Consider the following 21,497-nt stretch of genomic DNA (forward strand, 5'->3'; position numbering starts at 1 on the left):
GGACGGAGAGCATGCTTAATACTGCAACAAGGCGAGGAGAGGGTCTAAGGGTCAAATCCAAGGGTGGTGGGAGATCTTACCCGAGTCGACCAGTTTTGAACCCAGCCCTCCTGTGCTTTCAGGCTCAACTTCCCCCGAAGACACCACCCGGGATCGGGTTCCAGGCATATATCAACCAACCAGGGCTGAGTGGCATCCCTGTGGATACCAGGTGAGCGTAACAAAATACACTCTTACAGAGATCAGATATCATGAAAACCCCTATCCAACAGCCACCCTATTGATGAACCTTTTTTAGGAATGTTCAATGTATATTGGAATCCAATAGCTATAAATGAGATAAGATTAATGGATTCCTTACTTACAGAAATAGACAATACAACAAACAGCGGGATATGCAAATCATAATTTGTGGTGATTTAATACATATTTGATAAGCAAGGAATACCTCTGAAGAGTGAATTAACTGGAAAAGCACAAACATGGATAAAAGAAATAAATCTAAGAAACTTGACACACGCCGGAAGATCTCAAGATGCAAAGAATCAAATGATTCCAACATGGATCAGTGGAAACTCAAAGGCGATATTAGATTACATCTCATCTGGAATACAAAAAGCGAAAAAACAAACATACAATTACAACAAGGAGCGACCATCAAATTCTATCAATTATATGGTCTGGACAAGGACAGCCATGACAAACGAAACCACAATTGACAATGGAACTTAATGCACAAGGGACCAGGTTACGGCTAAACCGGCTCAAATGGACCAACTTGTTGATAAACAGATAAAGGACCTGCAAAACTAAACTACCAATGGCGGTTATATCCATATAGGACAATAATTTCCTCTGCAAAGCTAACAGCTACGCATCCTCACTACTATAACTGAGATTAAGCAAAGGAAAAAAGCTCTACGAAAACTCTGTAGATATTTGAAGAAAAATAACACTGAGGAAAATCATGCTTAGAGGCACGAAAAACAAAAATACTATAACTGGCTAACAAGTACCAGAAGCACGCTAGATCAAATGAAAAAATGTTCGATGTTCTGAAAAACTGCAACACACGACAACTGTGGAGTTTGCTGCATCCAACATATAATAACCAACATCTCCTAATCCACAATGTTAGAGGAAAATTGGAAATCACATTTCTCACTTCTACAGTAAAAGATCTGCGTCGTTAAAGTAAGAACCGACAAAAATCCCAGAAAGATGGAAAGTCCGTTGGCAAAATGAGGATGTGCTAAAGATAATCATGAGTCTAAATAGCTCACGAGCCCCTGGGCCTGATGGGCTTTTGAATGAAAGTATTAAACAAGCCCCAAAAGCATGGACAAATGATACAACTACTTAATTTAATCAACAGAATCAAATTCCAATTAAAAAGGAACCTTGCCACCATGATTCCAATTTTTAAATAAAGAGACAAGGAAATTCCCGCGAACTACAGGCCGATAGCCTTGTTAGACCCATTAGGTAAAACATTTTTAACAATTCTGCTGAAAAACCTATGCGACTGGGCTACAAAACCAAATTGCATTGTCACGAGACAGACCGGATTCGTAAGAATTGTGGGAACATAAATCTGATTTTGCTAAACCTTGTCAAAAGAGATTCAAATCTACAAAAGATAACGGTATGGGTAGCTTTCGTGGACTTACACCTAGCCTTTGATGTAGTGAATTGCTAGCTGTTATGGGCCAAAAAATGGCAATGTCCAACTAACATACTTGAACCCATCAAATTACTATGCTCCAATACAAAGATCCGAGTAAGACTAACAAAAAAGGAATATACACACCTAAATTGAGACATGAAATGGCCTCAAACAGGGATGTCCACTGGCCGCCACCTTATTCCATCTTTATACAGCGGATTTCGAAGAGGAGACGAGTACAAGAAAACTGAATCCACCGAAAATAAACTCGACTGCGCTTCCGCTTATGCTGCATGCAGACGATATTGTCCTTTTAGATAAAACTGCGAGGCCTTCAAGAGTCTCAATCTGATGGGAAGCTATATGGACATGATATCCAAAACCAAAATTATGGTGCTGGCAAATAAAGTCTTGAGAAATATAAAGACAACGAGATTAAAGATAAAAGGAAACCCACTAACAGTAGTATCATACTGATAAACCAATCGACTGATTAAAAAGAATGTGAAAATCAGGTTGTGCAAAAAATGCACTCATTAGCACGACAAGGGAAGATGCTACATGGAAAGTATGGAAAGCTCACTTTTAAACCAATTGTAGCTTTCTATAGAACCAAAGTGGTTCCTTGCATCTCTTCTGGAATGGAATCTATGATAAAACTAAATCTAATGATATGGACAAAAATGGAGGCTATTTTTTGGCACAGCATAATGATGCTACCATCTTTTCCCATCAAGAATTAGTTTTCAAGTGGCGATACAATCCTTAGGAGGAAATGTTAACTAATAGTCCACAACATGCAAAACCAAGAATCATGCAGAATGATTGGATACAAACATTGAGCGAAAAGACTAAATACCAAGAATATCTAAAATGCAACTACGATGTTCGTGCAATAAACCAACTACCAAACTATGTTTTGCTTTTCCCAGAGAAAAAAAAATATGAACACTCTACATGAGACTTTGATTGAATATATTACCCACAAGATCAAGACTTGTCCGAACAAAACAGCTTGATGCTTCACAAACATGTTGCCGCTTCTGTAAGAACAGGAAAAACAGACGATCTTCCATATTGTAATGGAGTGCCCAGAATTACAACAGGAGAGACTTGTGTAGAAACTTCTTCAAAATTAAGGATACAAATACAGACACAAAAACCAGATGGGCACAGATCCTTTTAGGACAAGACTATAAGCTGATCTGCACAATAATACAATTCTGGATTAGAATTATGAAAATGGACACTTGTGACAAACTAAAATTCAAAAGCATAATGTGTGGTTATATGCAATTGAAATAATCAGTAAATCAGTTACAATGAAGTTTTTTTAAACTACAACCTTTAAAATAAAATTAGCAATTAATGCATTCAACTTTAGAACTGCTAAACACAACCGTCAATGGTGCAGACATGGCTGTGATCTAAAGCAGTTCCAGGATCACCTGGTGGCTTAGGGACTCAAACACCAGGATGCTGGCAGATTGGGGCAATACTAACCTCGCATTGGGAGCTCACTCCACTCTCTGGGAGAGCAGTGGCAGCCTAAGCAACCATGCAGCAGAGGTGGAGGTGAGATGCAAACCGAGTGTCTCCAATTTGCATGCTCCTGTCTCAGGAAGGAGGAGAATCTTCTGCTGTGTGGATTAACCTGGTTATAACCAAGACACGATTACCAAAGAGGTTCTGTCAGCCATGCACACACGTTTCCCTTCAAGGCAGAAAGGGTCCTCATTGAAATGGCTACGCACACCGTCAACCTTGGCTCTGTGCCTATTCCTGGAACAGCAGAGCCCTTGGAACAGATCCTGTGGGAGGTAGCAAGCTCGAGAGGTGATACCATGATATGAGTCACAAACAGTACTAGAGCTCTGTCACAACCCAAAAATTCAGTGTATACACAAGTTCCAGCCCCTGCAGAAGCCTTGGCATCAGCCTCAGTTGTGCCTTGGGTGACTGCATCAGACCAAGAACAGGTCCTTCCAGCACTGGCCACTGCCAGAAAGGAATTGCCCGACAATGTAAAAAAGGCACCTAGTTTTGATGCAACAATACGCTTCAGATTGACAGATTGAGTAGCCTTAAAAAGTTCTTCCCCAACCTAAAGAGATGCTGATGCAACAACCTGGTGAAATGTTTGTCACAACGTAAATAGGTGGCAATCTGGGTCCAAACACAAGTGAATGAGGATCCGGCACTTAACTCCTATTGACCTGAAATATGGAAAAACCTGCTTTACAAACCATCAACGGGCAACCAGCGAGAAGACTAAAGGGAAAAAAGTACAAATATAAGCAAGGCGCAACAGGCATCCACTGCAGAAAAATGTACTATGTGAAGCAGAGTAGGGAGAGGGCAGGGCCATTCAATATGCATGTTGTCCTGCTTCTGTATACAAATTTAAAGGAGATGCATTGCTCTGCTGAAGGCTACAGCCATGTCCCCGCACCTTGGGACTCCCATAATCAAGGAGTAACGGGACAAAGGAATAGATTCAATAAAGTATATAGGCCCACCATAAACATCCTAGCTGAATAATTGAAGCATGTGGTTCAGTGCAAAGTCCTGCTAGTGATTCTGCATAAAACTAAAAATGGTGGACAGATCAATAGGCAAGTTTGTGTAGCTCCAAAGGCCCCAGCTCCCTCTTGTTACTATTACATACATACATAGATGCTAATGAACAAGTAGGAAGACGCCTTGCATTTCAAAGGATCTAGGAGTGGATTTCAATTTGACAGTTTACCTGTGGCTCAAGGACACCCAATGGAGAAACCAATATGGCAAGTCCCTCATGCCCTGTACACATCCATTGTCAGCAAATTAGAGGTGCGAGGGTGGTCTCCATTAAAGCCCTTGGTTCCTACTACCCTGCAACAATCCCATTGTGAAGACATTATACTTAAGTGTCTACAAATCTATGAAAATACAACTTACTTTTATCGTTTTGGTCTGTAGTCTCAATCCATTAAGTGTGTTGATCGCTTTTTCAGCATCCTTGGGATCAACGTAGTTCACAAAGCCATAGCCCAAGCTTTGACCTAATAAAAAATAAAAATAAGTGTAAAAATTTGAGTATTCTTTGGAACATAATGCAGTGACAGTGATATATGCCAATTCAAACCACCACTGCGACATACCGTTTACATAACGATACTAAAAGTTGCCTCCCACAATTAATTTGATCTATACTGTGCAGTCTTAGAAAGGTGGTCTCGAGCAGAACAGCCACTGAACACTGCATGTTGAATATAAAAAAAAAGACCAGTGATAACAATGGTTTCATGCAAAACAAGATTAAATACCACCACCATACCGTGACTTAACACCGTGGTATGCTGTCCAAAACCCACACGACTTGAAATACACCGTTCTAACTTTATGGAATGGAGATTTTAGAGCCACTTCTTTTTTATTTTTCTTGAATTAGGTGTTGTGTAACCTAGAAACAATCAGCTTTGACTGCATCAAACTGAACATTAGAGTCTCCTGCTTTACTGGCTAAAAATGCATCATAATTGCGAGTCGACGATAAAGACCCTTCCCTTCCCATAAAGTAATCACTAAACGAGTCACTGGATTTTTACCAGTAGTGCTATTACACATTTGCCAGAAAAGGTAACCATTTGTCTCGACAATTTTTAATTGCGTTTGTGGCATGACATTTTGTCTTGCGTCAATGACAAACTAAGCTGTGCTTATATGTAACGTGCACAAAAAGGTGCACAAAAAGTGTTGTCATTCAGCTCTGTAATTTAGGTAGCCTTCTACCCATTCAGAAACGACCCCCACCCATTCTGTGCATTTGCTATTTTTTCCAGCGGAACAGCCAATTTGATTGCGAAAGCACGATACTTTAATTGTGTGGCACTGTGCAGAGTTGTCCATTCAGTAGGGTTGTGTTTATTTTGAATGGAATAGCTTCTTCATAAATAGCTCCATCACTGAGAAATTGATGGTCCTCCACAAGGGTAATGAGGTTCACCATACAATAAAATGCAGGGTTTTACTCGCTATGCTCTAAAGCCGTTGAGCATCAAGCATGGCGCGCTGGTAAACGGGAATGCAACATTCAAGGATGCAAGCTGGGATCCATTGGAATTGGCTAACTTGGATGGACCGTCAAATTCCCACTAACAAACCGACACTAAATGGGAAGGTGTGCAGTTAACTATAAACATTACTTTTCAGAAGAGCGGTGTTAAGGAGAATGTTCCTTTATGTGCTAATTCCCATCAACTTTAGAGACCCCCAGCTCTTTTGCTGGACTTAAGACTTTCATTTTAACCCTGGAGTGAGCGAGACCTTTCTCTTTATCTGATTTGGATTTTTGGTTTTTCACTTTTTTTGGCGTCTGACAAACTCCATAGGCATCTGCTTTTTTATGGTGACAGCACCTGCTGTGCAGCATCTGTGAGAAATCCTTTGGATTCCTCATAAGGTTCAAATAAGTGAAATTGACTTTACTTACCTATACTCTTTGTAGGTCCAGCACACACCATCTTATAAGGATTGCTGAGGGGTTACTTAGTAGCCCCTTATCCCACTTTCCGATGTAACAATTGTAGGTTACCCTCACTACTTTAAATGGCTGGAGGCAGTGGTTTAATGTTTCCCCATCACTGTGCTTTTCTACTGCAGGCTGAACCCTCAGCTGCAGTACAGCACCCATGGGTGAACATTTTGTCAAAATACCCCCCCACCCACGTCTTCGTGATTCACCATTTTCTGTTTGTGAGGTCTTAGCTTTTACTCCGTTTGCTCAAACAGGTTTGAGCCCTTTAAAAGGCTTCAGCCCTGAAGCCCGCCCCTGGCTCCAATGTGTCTTGAAGGACAGGATGTGAGGGAGGGCCCCGAAACTGTCCTTTGCCTCTAGGAATGCCTGAATGAAAGTCTAGTCCAGACTGGCTGGCTGTCCAGGACAGCAACCCTACTTTATGATCGACAGCCTAGGCTGTGCATGAATGGGAGACTCCTGCTTAAATGGCGGGGGTTTTGCGACTACAGGCAGAGTCGACCACTGGAAGAACATACAAAGAAGAAACTGAACGAAGCTCGCTGCAACCTCCTGGACCTTCAATTGCCAGGTGAAGCCCTGCTGCTGTGCTCACCTTTTTCACCCTGAGACAGAAGCTCCTCAGCAACGACTTCTCCCCTTGGGTTAGTGGGACCAACTAACCCCGAAACTAACTCCATTTGGCTAACTCCATTTTTCCCAACTTGCTGTGCCTCTCCGTTACTGCAGAAGCCCAATGCCCGGCGGTTGAGTGACCATAATCAAGTGCAATGTCTGCCACGTAACAAATCTGGCCAAAAGATCTAGGCGCCTCCCAAGGTCTCTCCAGAAACAGGACCTTCCAATCCAGAGTCTGCTCACCAGAGTGCAGGACAGAGGGAGCACGGAAAGTACCACCAGTGTCCAACGATCCGCATCAGTGCTGTTCACTAAGCGCTGAAACCACAAAGTGCCACTAAAACGAAAAAAGCCCGTAGCTGCAGACGACGTTCGAATACTGCTACAAGAGCCCTCTAGACGTCCCCCTCCTTTGTCCCAACGACCGAGGTTCAGGAACCATGGTTTGCTTGGCTGTAGCAAGACTAAATCCAGCTGAACCACCTTTTCTTCTAACCAGAGGTACTGTTTGGGCTTGGGGGTACTTACCTTCTTGCCTTAAGTTGTGCTGTCTCACTTGAGGCTGGCACTTAAGAGTTGATTTCAACTCCCATTTTACATGCTTAGCAGCTTGTGGTCCTACAAGTGATTTTTCTGAACTCTAACTTTGTGCAAGACATTTATCCAAGAAGTGCATCAGATCCATAGATGTGTCCAAATGACTTTGGCTGTCCAGGCTCAGTAAAAAGGAGCTCTTCTTAGGCTATTGATTTTGATATTGCTTCCCCCCCATAGGTTGTAGCTTGTTAAACACAGTTACTATTGGGAAAGGAGTATCTAGACTTCACTGGATGATTCAGTAGTCCTCACAGTCTGTGAATCTGTTCTAACCTTTTGGCTTCCCTTAAACTTTCCTTTCTGCAACTCTTAATCTGCAAAGTGTACTAGTGCGATATATACACATGTATACTATCCTTGTGACTGAAGTCACCTCCGGGAGTAGGAAAAGTGTATGAGCATAACCAAAGATTAGTCACTGGCTTGTTGGATTCTGAAAAGTAATTTCAAAGTTAATTCCTATTGTCACAATCCGTCTCATTTTTAAAGTATGCTTATTTAAAACAGACCTTAAATATTTATAACTGAAACCTTGAGTGCAATTGTTAATTGGCTACTTGTATTTACGGATTTCAATTGTACAGCCCTACAGCTCACATTTAACTTTCTTGAGATAGGCCTGGTTCCTCAGTCACACTACCAACTTGTGTAGTACAGACCAATACCAAAAGTAGGTTATCCAACACCAAGCAGATAATTATTGAGTAGTCTCACACAGTGACTGCACCAACTCTTACTCAACAAGCAGTCTCCACAAAACAGAATAATTTTAACTTCAATGATCGTGCATTGTTGTAGGAAATACTAAGCAATGGATTGCATTATTTCCATTACATAAACTATGGGGAAGTAATAGTACTAAAACCAAGATGGCTCTGGGCCAGGTAAGTGAAATAAAAAGTGGTGGATTAATGAGCAAACACAAAATATCATCTCGAACAAAAGCTAAAATAGCTCCACACATTAATCTTGCTCAGAGATTTGTCTGGAATTTTGTACTGGACACGATGTGCAATATCAGGCTGATTTGAAAGTGATTTTTTCTTCTGTGCAACCCGAGGAGGAAAATGCCCGAGGACCTCCTGCAGAGGATACATCATGATCCGTCTCAAAGGTTTGTCTTGCCTTTCATTGGAGTACTGATCAACATAAAAGATTTGACTTTGGTCCATTGCAATAACTTAACAGTGTAAGGACACAACTAAAAATACTATTGCAGGTTCAATCAGCTTTTACTTCTAATCAAAAGTCAACCATTTGGTATGGAATAGATCAAGTAAGGGAGAGCATTTGTGGGAAGGTGAGGGAGAGTGCAGATCTGGATGAAGTAGATGTGTCTGGCAGAAAGCGCAAAACACTTACTGGCACAAGGTATTAAATTATAGTGATACAAAATGCAGGTTAGTATCTACCTCAATATAGAAGACCAAGGATGAGGCAGACTTCTCATTTAGGATCACTGCAGCAGTTGCTGCAGAAATTATAACTTTGGGACATGAATGCTATACCAAAAACAGAACATTGATTTAACATCTAGTCATATCTGCAACTGGATCCAGGAGTACGTATTCAGTGAGTTAATACCCAACTCATGTCCAACAGGCTTAACTGGTTCCTGGGTGGTATCTCAAGAAGTGTGCAAAAAATGTCCAGGAGGATTTTAAAAAAGATTTTCTGAAAAAACCCTGAGTGCAGATTTAGGCACCACTCTGTTCTGGTGAACCAGCAACACTAATGTCTAGCCAAACTATTAAAGTAGTGTGATGCAGTAGTAAGGCTTACACTTAGGAGAGAGTGGGGGTGGTGAAGGGTTCAAAGTTGTTTTGAATCCTTTAGATTTTAAAAGCACATTATAAACGGAGTTCAGTTCACTTCTATGCATTCACACATTTGACTAGAGCAATGCTACATAAAGTGATGCGCTCAAAAACAAAAGGTTGCTTTAGTGGGAAAGCCAAGTTAAGAATCCATATCTTGCTCCAAAGTCTGAAGTTTCAAACACTAGACTGCATCACTGCTGTCTCAGCTAATTCGTTTGGTTAAAGATGCATTTTATATTGGTTTCTAGGATGCCTCTAGCCCCCTAGGTATCCCAATATTTGGAAGTGAAGTAAGTCCCTTTTATCTCCATGGAGTTCTGACAAATTTTGCTCAGATCATTTGGTTACAAAGCTGACAATTTATCCACAACTACTCATTTTGCACTCCTCCTTGTCCATTTGCTTTACAATAATGTCCACCATTTCCTCTCTTCCCACATACCTGGCTCTGTTTGGTAGTGTGGAAGAGAAATGGACATGCAACGGTACCTATGGACGCTTTGGTGGTGGCTCTATGCAGATTTGTATTGTAAAGTGGATTAAATGAGGGAAGGGATGTGCCTCTTGGATGCAGATTGAACACATGTAGCTGCAGGACGGCCCTATGGTGTTTTGGCTGAAGAGTTGGTCATTGCCTATTTGAGGTGGATGGCTAGTGGGAAATTGCCCATGGGGGGGGGGGTTCAAGATATGCATGCAAGATTGAAGGGTAGGATAAGCCCATTAGGTGAGAGCATCAGCGAGGAAGGCAGGTCTGAGGCAAGATTGAATATCAATGCATTGTAATTTCTGAGCTACACAATTTATTATTACAAATGACAGGCAACCAGTAATGCTAATAAAAGGCTCGCTCCTTAAAAAAAAAATAAAAAAGAAAATCTCTATTGGTTTTACAAGTTAAACAATCCCCCCCCCCTCCCCGAAACCCACCCCACTCTAGGCAGCTTTAAATCTATATCCGGCGTTTAAACCTCTTTGGCTCCGTTAGTTCAGATCCAAAAGTTTGTCTTTGGGGGCACAATTGACCCATAAAATCCACTTTCAGGAAAGCCAGTGTTTTCCCCATTCTGTTGCGAATTTCTATAGGTTATTGTCCATTGCATATGTATTTCTGTTCTGTTGGGATCGTCTGAACCTTCCACTTCTGGGCTATGAGGGTCATTGCGGCAAGTGTTAGGTCTACCCTCGACTTTTCTCCTATACAAATTCCCCCCACTGACCCAGTTTCCTGCAGTCCCAGTAGGACCAGTTTGGGATTCGTTCCCTGCCCTTAGACTTGATCCTGTGTACGGAGAACCTCTGCCCAGAATGGTTTAATCATTGGACGCTCCCACCATATGTGTGCTGATGTTCCCACTTCTCTTCATCCCCTCCAGCATTCCCTAGGTACATGCTGTGCAGCTGAGCTGGCGTGTAATGCCATCCATACAGATATTTATACCATGCCTCCTGAAGTTGTGCTACCCGTGCCACTTTCAGTATTTTCCTCCATAACCTTTCCCAGACCTCCCCTGTGATCTGCTTGCCCAGCATCCGCTCCCAGCTGTCCATATATGGCCACTTCTGCTGGGGGTAGGCCTCATCTAGTAATCTATATATACACCTGCTATTAGTCCCTTAGACCCATCATTTGTCACCAAGAATTTCTCAAATGGAGTCAGCTGGCAGCTTGTTTCATCTCCCCGTTCATGAGCCAGTGTCTTTGGAAATATCAAAGTCTCTCCCCCTTGCCCACTCAGAAGCCCCGTTTGCATTCTTGGAAGGATTTCACTCTGTTCCCCTGGAACATGTCCCTAATCTTCCTACAGCCCCCCCCCCCTTGCTCCAGCCTGCAAATGCGCCCTGTTCAAGTCCCAGAGTGAACTCCTGGTTGTTGAATATCGGAGTAAACCGAGATGGAAAGGTCGTAATCCCCTTCTACTGCACCACCTTATTCAATGTGTCGGCTAGTGCCCTGGTGATTGCGCTCTTGTTTACGTGTTTTGGCCTACCCTGGAGTGTGAGGCACAAAACGTCCCCCCAGATCATACCGCGCCACCTCCCTGTCCATTGTTTCATCTCGCTGTGGGAGAACCATTGCTGTTTAATCCTCAGTTGTGCCACTTCATATTGCTGGAAGTTGGGGAGCACCATACCTCCCTTCCTCCTTGGTGCCGTCAGGAGATGGCGGCTGACCCTTGATCCCTATCCCTCCGCAAACTGACTCCCTAGTCGACTTTCCTAGCTACCTGAAGAACTCCTGGGGTATTAACAGTGGGATCACTTGAAACAGGTGGAGTAGCTGTGGGGGCGTGACCATTTTCACCGCAGCCATCCTGCCTATCCACGAGACCCTCTGTGCCCTCCATCTCTGGTAATCCTGCCCAATTGCTCTTAGTGTGGGGGGTCATGGGGAAGGACCTTTGCTTCGTACCACCCCATAAGGGACAGGGTGATTTTGACCCCCTCCTCCCAAGTATTTAATCCGTCCTGTGGCACCCAGGAGAGGCTATGTTTTCAGCTCCCCAGACCTGTCCCTCCCCAGTGTTTTGTTTATCAGTTTGGACTTGCCCAGGTTGATTTTCAGACCGGATACCTTTCCAAATCTGGCCGGAAGCTTTTCATTGACTCTTTGGGGATACGTGAAAGATCGTAACATGTCAGCGAATGCCACTGCTTTAGGTTGCATCACCCCCAAAGGGAATCCCCTGGATCTCCGGTCTTCCTTATCGCTTGTAGCAGGGGCTCGAGGTATAATGCATTAAGGGGAGAACGCGGGCACCCCTGCTTGGTACCTCTACCCAGAGCAACATGCCTGGACATAGATCTGTTTATTGCCAGGCAGACCAGTGGATTTCTATAATTTGCTCTAACCATTTTAAGGAAATCACCCACTAGACCCATTTTCTCCATTAACCCAAACAGAAACGGCCGCTCCACCCGGTCGAATGTCTTCTCCGCGTCTACCGTAAGTGAGACCGTCTTCTGAGCTTTCTCCACCAAATGTGCCACTCTTCGGATATTGTCTGCGGTCTGCCTGCCTAGGACAAACCTAGCTTGGCTAATATGGTATCAGCCTTGTTTGCTTTGGCATTCTATTTGTCTTGAACAGCATTGCACTTTCTGCGTCCTCAGGAGCTCCTACTGCCCACCTGTATGCCCTGAGATTTTTCCTAGTCGGGAGTCAGCTGTCTTTTGGCGTGCTTCCTCCACTTCCCCTGTGAGTTGGTCCTCTAGGACCCTCATCTGCTTCTCCCTTTGTGCTAGGGGAGGGTACCTAATAGGGGCCTTAATGCATCCCACTTCGTATTGTCACTCGTCTCAGAGTTTCTATTCACCTCAAAGTACATGCTGATCTTGTCCCCATATTTCCTTCCTCCGCACTGGGTGTCTGAGTATCTCCCCTGGAAGCTTCCATTTCCAGATTCCAGACTTAAGGTTTGGAATGTTCAGTTTCACTGAAACCACCTTGTGTTCCACAACCCCCAGGGGCCCCACCGCCACCCCCCTCTATATTTGGGTCTCAGCACGTCTGATGGGGAGAATGATCTATCCAAGATTGCGTACCATGCACCCGAATAAGAAGGTATATCCCTTGTTCTGCCACTCCAGTATCATCCTTACATCTTTCAGACCCAGGTTCTCAAATTTCAACCAGGTGGAAGCTACAGCCTCCCCCCGCCCCCCAACCTCAGCCTTCCCTCAATGTCCCATCTGCCCCTTTACTCCAGGCCAAGTGGAGAACCCCCATCAAGATCATGTGACCCTTAATGGATTCCTCCACGGTCTGAAGATCTCCCAGGAAGAGTTCTTGGCCTGCGTTTGGTGCATATACTGATCCGGTCATGTAGTCAGACCCCCTGTGATCCCCTTTGACCATTATCCTGTGCCCTGAAGTCTAAGTTTTTCCTAAAGGCCAATGCCACCCCTCCTGCTATGGTGGGACCCGATGTGACACCTGTGAGAATCCTCTCAGTTTGAGGTACCCTAGGTCCTGCTTCAGGGAGGTGGATTTCCTGTAGTGCTAGCACCTCCAGCCCTGTTGCTTTAGTGAACCTCAAGTTTTCTCTTTTTGAGGGGGGTTGGGGGGGGTGTTGAGCGCTCTCACATTGTGTCATGCATTTGAACTTGTTTGGTCCCACTCCTGCGGCCTTCATCTCCCCCTTGAAATCCTGGCCCCGTCAACTTTTGTGATCCCTACCCCTGGCATCCGAACCGTTTCCTACTCCATTGTCCTCCATATTCACCCCTCTTTGCTAGCCTTTTTTGCCCCTGCCTGCCCCCCTTTCACCCCCTCATTCTCCACCCACCCCCCAACTTCAGAATGAATCTAACCTTCCTTCTGCTTCTCCCCCCCCCTCAGACACCTCCCCTCCTCCCTCAGGTGCCTCCAGCCTTACTGGTTCCAACAGGTTTCATGCTCTCCATTCCCCAGCAATTTGTTATCCGCATGTTCACCACCCCCTTACGTTGTCTAAAAGGCGTTGCTGGAGTGCCCTATCCCTCATTGCTCCTAGTTCCTCATTTCCTCCACCTCCCCCCGCAGGGCCGGACATGTGAGTGAGTCCGTCCTTCGATGGCGCTCCTCTTCCCCCCCCCCCCCCCCACTCCCCTGGGACCACTTCCAAGGTCGTGGTCTAGTCTCTCTCGTTTGATTTTCTGCTAGGTCCATGTGCAGTATATTTGCTGCTTCATTTGGGGAGGTAACCCTTCTCTGGATTCCATCCCACTCATACGTCAGCCTAAATGGGAAGGTCCACCACCATTTGATTTTTTTTTGGTTAATTCTCTCAAGATCGGGCTCATGTTTCTTAGTCAGTGTACTGTTCGCAGGTCCTGAAATAACGCCATCTCCTGACCCTTATATAGTACTGGTTCTTGCTGCCTGGCAGCCCTTAGAACTGCTTCCTTTTGACCGTATCTAGCAAATGCCGCTATGACTTCTCGTGGTCTGGCATTGGAGGCCCTATTGAGGCGCCCTACTCTATGGATCCGGTCCAGTTCCACCGATGCAGGGTCCTGCCCCCTCCTGGAGGACAGCAAAGATTTTCTGTGCTTCCCCTTTCAACTCCTTGTCGAGTATTGATTGGCAGCTGCTTTATTCTTATGTTGATCCTCCGTGACATTTTCCAAGTCCACCATTTGGATCTCTAAGTTTTGCGTTGCCACATTCAAGCGCTCCATCGCCTCGCTATTCGTTGTAGTCTCCTTGTCAATTTCCTGTGAGCCCCTTTCCAGGTCAGTTTGTTCCCCTAGTTGTCCCAATTCCTGCCCCATTTCCCCTAGCGCGGAGTTGAAGTCGGTCTTCTTCAACTGGAACTGTTCCTGGAATGTCTTAGCCAATGTGGTCTGTAGAGAGCAGAGAGCATTTTGCAGCAGAAGTCTTGCTTAGTCATTGGGGAGCTGCATTCCTCATCCACTATCTGTTCCATCGCTCGATCTATGCTTCCCTTTGACAGTTCCCTGGCTTCCAGTTTCGTCCACATCATGGCGAGCGTGCCCGGGGTGTCTCCGGGTGATGGCCCGGCTTTCACTGTTCTGCCTTTAATCTTAAGTGACATTTGGAGGACATTGGTGCTGTTCCCTACGGCCAAGCTCAGGCTGGTTGGGCGAGGGCCGGCTCTAGTGCCATGGATGGGACAGTTATCCTGCAGGGTGCTCCTCTTTGCTCTTTGGTGCTCCCCAGCTTCATCTCTTCTCCGTGGGTGCCTCCGTGGCCGACTCTCCTTCCCCACCTTCCCTCTGCTGCTCCTCCCAGGTCTGAGGCCTCTGTCGGTTTTTTGTTTTCCTGGATTGCATTCTGGGCCTTCTGCTATTTTTCCCTCCGTGAGGCGTTAATCGTTGATCTGCACGGTCACCCCTGTTATGCCAGACCGCTCTGTGCTGTGTTCCACCCCCTCTAGGGCTGTTTTTTATGCCTGGATCTCAAGTGCCGTTTGTGTGGCCACTACCCCCCTGCTGGGCCCTGGGAGGTACGTGTCCATGCATGTCTGGGTCTTTGGCGCAGGTCTCCTTGGACTGACCTGCCCCCCCCCCCCTCCCCAACCTGGTGTCTCTAGCTCTTTTAATGAAGGGTTTGTACTCTGTATATGCTGCCTTTGCTTCTGTGCCTGCCACGCTGGTCCTCCTTTCCACTTAGCCACCACTTCTTTGGATTATGTTTTCATGGGTCTTCGGTGTTGCTTTGTTATGCCCCTGCCTCCGTTCGGTCTGATAAGCCCTTTGTTCTGGCCCTTTCCCGGCCTCCGCTCGCCGCCCCTCACTTTCGGTTCAGTGTTAATCCTGTGTGGTAGCCCGCCACCCCCCTTCGAGGCGCTCATGGGAGAGTAACTGTCTCCTGTGCATCTGCCTTCTTTACTTGTGGATCTGCTCTCCACACCCAGCTCCTTGTCCCGACTGTTCATGGTACCTTCCTATGCCATGGTTGCAGCATAAGCCGTAGCATCTCCACTGCCTTTCCCTGGAGAGCCAAGTCCCTCACCTGCTGGAGGAGGCCGCTGCACATCCTGCTCTCCTCCGCTCTGATCGCTGGTCTGCCGTTCTTCCTGCTCCGTTGGGTGGGGTGCAGGGGTGGCCTCCCGCCTCCTCTCCACTCAACGTGAGCCCACTTGATGGGGCACCACCCCCTCTGGTTCTGAGATGGGTACTCCCTTGCTGTTGAGGCCGATGACCCATGGGGCCCAGCTAAGCACCTCTGTGGCTCTGTGGCTGAACGCCTGAGCCTCTTTGGTCGCTTTCAGTGCAGCTTTAGCAGCCCCCCCCAGAGGACGAACACCTCAGCCTCTCCAGCTGCTTCCAGTGCAGCCTTCTGTGGGGCTGCGCCCTCTCTTTTCAGCCTCCGAACTGGGGCTGAAGGCTCTGGGTCCCCTGCTCCTCCGCCTCTGTGCTACCCTTCCCCCACCCCTCGCACTGCTCTATATCGAGGGGGCTCCCCTTGCCGCGTGTTGCCAGCACCCCTTCACCACCCTCTATAGTGGTAGGATCCGTCCTTCTGCTGGCCTGTTTGTTCTCGGGCTCCCTCTGTTCAGTTTGCGCCTTGCTCGGACTGCCTCCTCCTCTGCTAGTTCTTCTAGCTTCAGTTGAAGTGTGGCTCGCTTTCCCTTGCTTTGTGGCTGTCAGGGGTGGTGGCAGCCTCCTCAAGCCGTGCTGAGGTAAGAGCAGCCCTCGGCAAGTCTACTCTACGCCGGCGGCCAGCTTGGAATCCAGCTCCTCCTCCATATCACAAGGTCAGTTTAGTTAATCCCCCAATGACTTTGCTCATCTTTTGCCTGAAAGTTTATATTGCAAAAACTGTCTAACCGCCCTCTCTCCCCCCCCCCCCCCCAAAGACATTTCTGATAGCGATGCTGGTCACTCCGGTCTAACCTTATTACTCTGAGGGGAGGCGAGGAGGGTTGCACTGGCCAATGCCCTTAAAAAAATAGGTGCTTAAAGTACAGAGGGCTCAAACATTACCTTCATAAATCCTTGCAAAGGTTGCTCAGTGATCACATACTTGTCTTCACAGGGGAAATAGTTTATCATCCGAGCTTTGGAATATTTAGCCTGACTACCCCTCAAAGGGTAAACAGTGTGGAGGGAGGCATAGAGAGTTGGTGTGTGCTCCCTGACATATTGGCTACTTCAAATGCACACCATTTCTCACTCAAACATGAATTGTCAATCGACAATTGGTAGCAGAAAGTACAGATCGCAGCGCTTCTTTGCGTTAAGAGTAGAAGAAAAACAGGGGTACTTGCCGGTGTAGAGCAGCACCAGAAGCACAAATTAAAGCATCAATGAAAGGAACATTTTTTAAATGATGGCAAGCACTCCTTTCTCCATTCAACAGCCAATGCAATTGCCCCATTCAGAAAAATACCCCATTTGCTAATCGAATGGCCTCTAAACTAGGTGTGATTAAAAAAAATAAAAAAAAATAAAAAAAAAGAATGCACCCTCATCCAAGAACAAGGCAATCAAAATTAAAACCTGAAAATTAGGACAGCGTCAATGAAGGAGAGCCAGATAAAATGACAGGAAGGTTGAGTGGAGATAGGAAAAGCCTTTCTTCAATAAATCAGATACGTGAAAACACCAGATTCAAACTATTTCAGCTTGCTACCCTGTAAACTATATTGAGACAGAAAAGCGGTCCAACAACAAAGTTACAGGAGACTGGAGAAAATAAAAATAAATAAAGATCCATGTGGCCAATCAATGCCAAATCAGGCAATTAAATTATAAAAATAATCTCTGGAACATGTTCCAAGCATGAAAGAGTGGCAAGGAGGGAGAGACAGGAATATTAAGATAAACGTTAATTAGCAATAAATCTTTTTGGAGCTTGTATTGGTTTGAAGTCACATGCTGTGGCTTACTGGTAATCTACTGCTTGGTCTTGAGTAGTAAGAGTGGTTTACTGGACGTTAGAAATAGGACTCTACAATACCATTCCTGTAACATTATCCCTGTAATGTGGACAGGCTTCCCACAATGCTATTCAAGAACACAGGTGGTTTTTCTGCCTCAGAAAATCGTGAGTTAAGGTGCACTTACCATGTATTAGGAACAAACTATCCAGCTCACTGCAAAGCACTATTTGTTGGGGTACAGGAATAGATTACAATTAAAATGTTTACAATAAAGTTTGAAACTGGTATGGACACAAGAGACTAACAGACAAGCTCCGGAAAAACAGGCACTGAATTATTATATATGGGATACATTACTCACTGTAATCATATTTCTGGTGCTTGTATCTGCTTAGATTCACATGCTCTGCATAGTCCGACATCTAGTGCAAGTCACAGTATTACAAGATTTGTTTTCGAAACTCGAAAACGGACGTAGACAGGGCGTGATCAGTAATACTATCCGTAGTTTGACATGGTCCTTCACACGACAAGGTCCCTCAAATTGTTGGTTTCTGACATGAAGTGTAGTGCGAGTACAGATGTGAAAAAGCAGAATCCGTGATAACCCAGAAAACATCTCTGCATCTTCTACTCCAGGACTGGTGGGTGCATGTGTATCTAAGCAGATACAAGCACCAGAAATAAGATGCTGCGAACATATGGATGGAACTCCAGTTAGCAACTTTGCAGATGGCGTTCAGAGGGACACTTGCAATGAAGGCTAAGGTAGCTCCTGTACCTCTGGCAGAGTGTGCCCTTGGGGCGAAAGGTAGACATTTCTTGGAGAGGGAATAGCAGAATTGTATGCATTTGCATATCCATCTGGAGATGACGCTCCAATATGTGATCCCCTTCTCTACCAGACACTAAGGAGACAGAGTTGGTCCATTTTCCTTAGTGGTTGTTTTGTACACATAGTAGAAGACCAACATCTGTACATCAAGTGTATGGAGGGTTCTTTCTGCTGAGATTGATGGATTTTGAAAGAAGGTGGGAAGTGCTATAGATTAGTTTACATGGACGTTTGAAATTAACTTGGGTGAGAACCTAGGATGTGTTCGAAGGACAACCTGTCCTTGTGTATAATGAAAAAGGGGTCTTGTTCAGACAAAGCCTGTAGCTCACCGACTCATCTTATGGAGGTGATAGCTACCAGGAATGCAGTTTTATAGGCAAGATGCTTTTGGCTGGCCTTGTGCATATGCTCAAAGAGTGGCCCCATGAGCTTGGCGAGCACAACATTGGGATCTCAACCCGGGGGAGGGGTGGAAATTGGGATGTATAGCCTCTTTACCCCTTCCATGAATGCCTTAATGACAGGGACTTTCCACCAGGACACCTTGTTCTGTGTAGTGTAAGCAGATAGGGCCACCAGATGCACCTTTAAGGAATTCAATACTAGGGCGGTGACTAGTAGGTAAAGCAAATAGTGTAGAATGTTAGCTGGAGAACATTTTAATGGGCTTAGTGATTGTGATGTGCAACAGATCACAAAACTTTTCAATTTATAAAAATAGCAGTGTCTGGTGTTGGGTTTTCATGCCTCCAAGGATATACATAGACCTTTGTGGAAGGTTTTAAGTGGTCAGACTCTGACTTCAGGAGCCAAGCTGCCAAGTTCATGGATTGTGGGCCTGGGTGGAGGGATGCCCCCTCGTGCTTTAATATGTAGTTCCAGGTAGTTGAAAGGTCTCTGGGCAGTAGCGTGTGTCCACTGTCCATGGGTTGTGTGGTGGAAGAAGTGCGCCCCCGCCCCCAACCAGCCGTTGGAGCGCAAAAGGGTTTTACTTTAAACAGGCTGTCCTTGGACCACCAGCGAAGAGCCTGAGGCAGGGTTAGCAAAACAACCACTATATCGTCCCACTGTCCACTTGTCAGAGAAAACTTTGCTAACCATTCCTGCATTGGACGCATGTGCAGGCACGCGTGAGGAACCCAATATATGCAAGAGGCCATCATCCCTAGCAAGCGCATTGCTTTGCATAGTTATCTGAAGACACACCTTGTATTGAGGTACCTGCAACAGCATATTTTGTACTCTCTCGTTTGCGGGGAATGACAGCCCCCAGCAATTCTTTCGTTTGGCTGGGGACTAGACTGGATTTCTAATTTATGGAGAAACCCAGATTGAAGAGTAGGTTAATTTTCTTTGTCCGATTTACCTTGGAAATTTGTGGAGATTCCCCATTGATTGGCCAGTTGTCCAGATAAGGCTATACCAGGATTGACTTTCCTCGCAGGTGTGCTGCCACTACTGCAAGCACCTTAGTGAACACTCTTGGTGCTGAGGCGATGCCGAATGGGAGTACTTTGAACTGGCAGTGTACTCTCATCTTCTTGAAATGCAGGTATTCTATGGGCAAATGGTACATTGAAATATGAAAGTTTGCATCTTTCATGGCCAATGTCATCATGTAGTCTCCCCGTTTCAGGAGTGGAATCACCTCCTGGAGCGTGGTCAAGAAAAACATTTGTGGTTTGACACTTGTTTGCGGGGCGTAGATCTAGTGCTGGGCGCATGGTAAGGTCTTTTTGGCACAAGGAAGTATGCCGACTAGATACCCTTGTTTACCTGGTTTGCAGGGACGATTTCCATTGCATCCTTCTCAAGCAGCACCTTTATTTCCTCCAGCAGTATGGCTTTTTCTTCTGTCAGTTTTTGTCTTGGCAGGCGGTCTGGTGTTCTGAAGCAACTCGATGCAGTACCCGACTGTCACGTGGACAACACCCACTTGTCCAATGTTATCCCCTCCCATGCGCGTGTGAATTGAGTGATTCAGCCTCCTACTGTCCTCCTACTGTAATAGCATGGGCGGGGAGAGGACCTGAAACGGCAGGTCATTGCTTGGGAGGGGCCGAGCCTGTCCCAGGTGAGGTTCTGCCTCTTTTATTCCCTCTTTGAAAGCAGGACAAGGAACCTTGGCCTTGTGACTGGCCCCAGGACGGGGACTGTCCTTGAGTAGCCCGAGGAACGTTGTGCACCATGGAGCTGAAATCCTAGTTTGTGGAACCTCGTTGGGAAGGCGGCCTGTTCGTTAACTGCTGAATGGATTTGAGAAGGTGGTACTGTCCTTGGGACTCTTGAGGGCGTCCTTCACAGCCTTCCCAAATAAAACGTTTGGCTCTACTGGTATGTTTAAGAGGGGTGCTTGAGCCTCTAGCTTAAACCCTGGCTGCCTAAGCAGGCATGCCGCTTAACGAGCATTCCCTCTGCTATGATGTGTCCTGCATTATCCGCCGCATCCAGATTGTTTTTAAAAATACAATTGGAGATTTGTTTGCCTTCTGAGACGGTTTTAAGCAGTTGAGTCTTTAGTGGCTCTGGGACAGTTTTTTGTTGTCGTTCCAATTCATCCCATTTATGGCAGCCGTAACTAGCTAACATTGTCTCATTGTTAGCAATTCTTGTCTAGTATGCTGCAGAGGAAGCAACCTTTCTCCCAAACATGTATCTTTGTACTCCCCTTGTCTGGTGGGGCTTCTGCCAACACAAGGGGAGTGCCTGCCCTTTTTCTGGTGGTGGTGACCGCTAGAGAATCTGACCTGGCCCCTAATATACAGGGGGTCAGTGGGCGTAGATCTGATTAGCTTTTCTATCCTTGGATTGACCACCCTTGTAAGATTACGCGTTAGTAGGGATGTTTGGATAGGCCTCTGGACTGACTGCAGGAGAGGTATACATTGGATGTCAGACTTATCTCCCAGGATATCCACCACAAAGTCTTTGTTGAACTGTGCTTGAGTGTCGATATTTTGCACTGCCTTTTTTTGCAGTTCATTGTACTGGAGTTGGTTGTAAACTGGTAAATCTGCTACCGGCTGGTCCTGATAGTCCGACGACTGAACTATGTAAATGTCCCATCATAATTGGAGTCCTGAGATGGGTCTTGGTATTGAGTGGA

At 45.6% G+C, this 21,497-nt stretch overlaps 1 protein-coding gene across 8 annotated transcripts in view; it reads right to left on the bottom strand.

The window, feature by feature from the left end:
• Window positions 1-21,497, bottom strand: part of ELAVL2 (ELAV like RNA binding protein 2) — a 1,154,722-nt gene that overhangs the window by 403,979 nt on the left and 729,246 nt on the right. For all 8 annotated transcript variants that reach the window (XM_069630854.1, XM_069630851.1, XM_069630853.1 and 5 more), the window contains one exon: window positions 4,607-4,710. In XM_069630854.1, coding sequence (XP_069486955.1) covers window positions 4,607-4,710 — 104 coding nt within the window. The remainder of the gene's footprint in view (window positions 1-4,606; window positions 4,711-21,497) is intronic.

This window comes from Ambystoma mexicanum, chromosome 6q (assembly GCF_040938575.1).
Source record: "Ambystoma mexicanum isolate Mex_15411 chromosome 6q, UKY_AmexF1_1, whole genome shotgun sequence".
Classification (NCBI taxonomy): Eukaryota; Metazoa; Chordata; class Amphibia; order Caudata; family Ambystomatidae; genus Ambystoma; species Ambystoma mexicanum.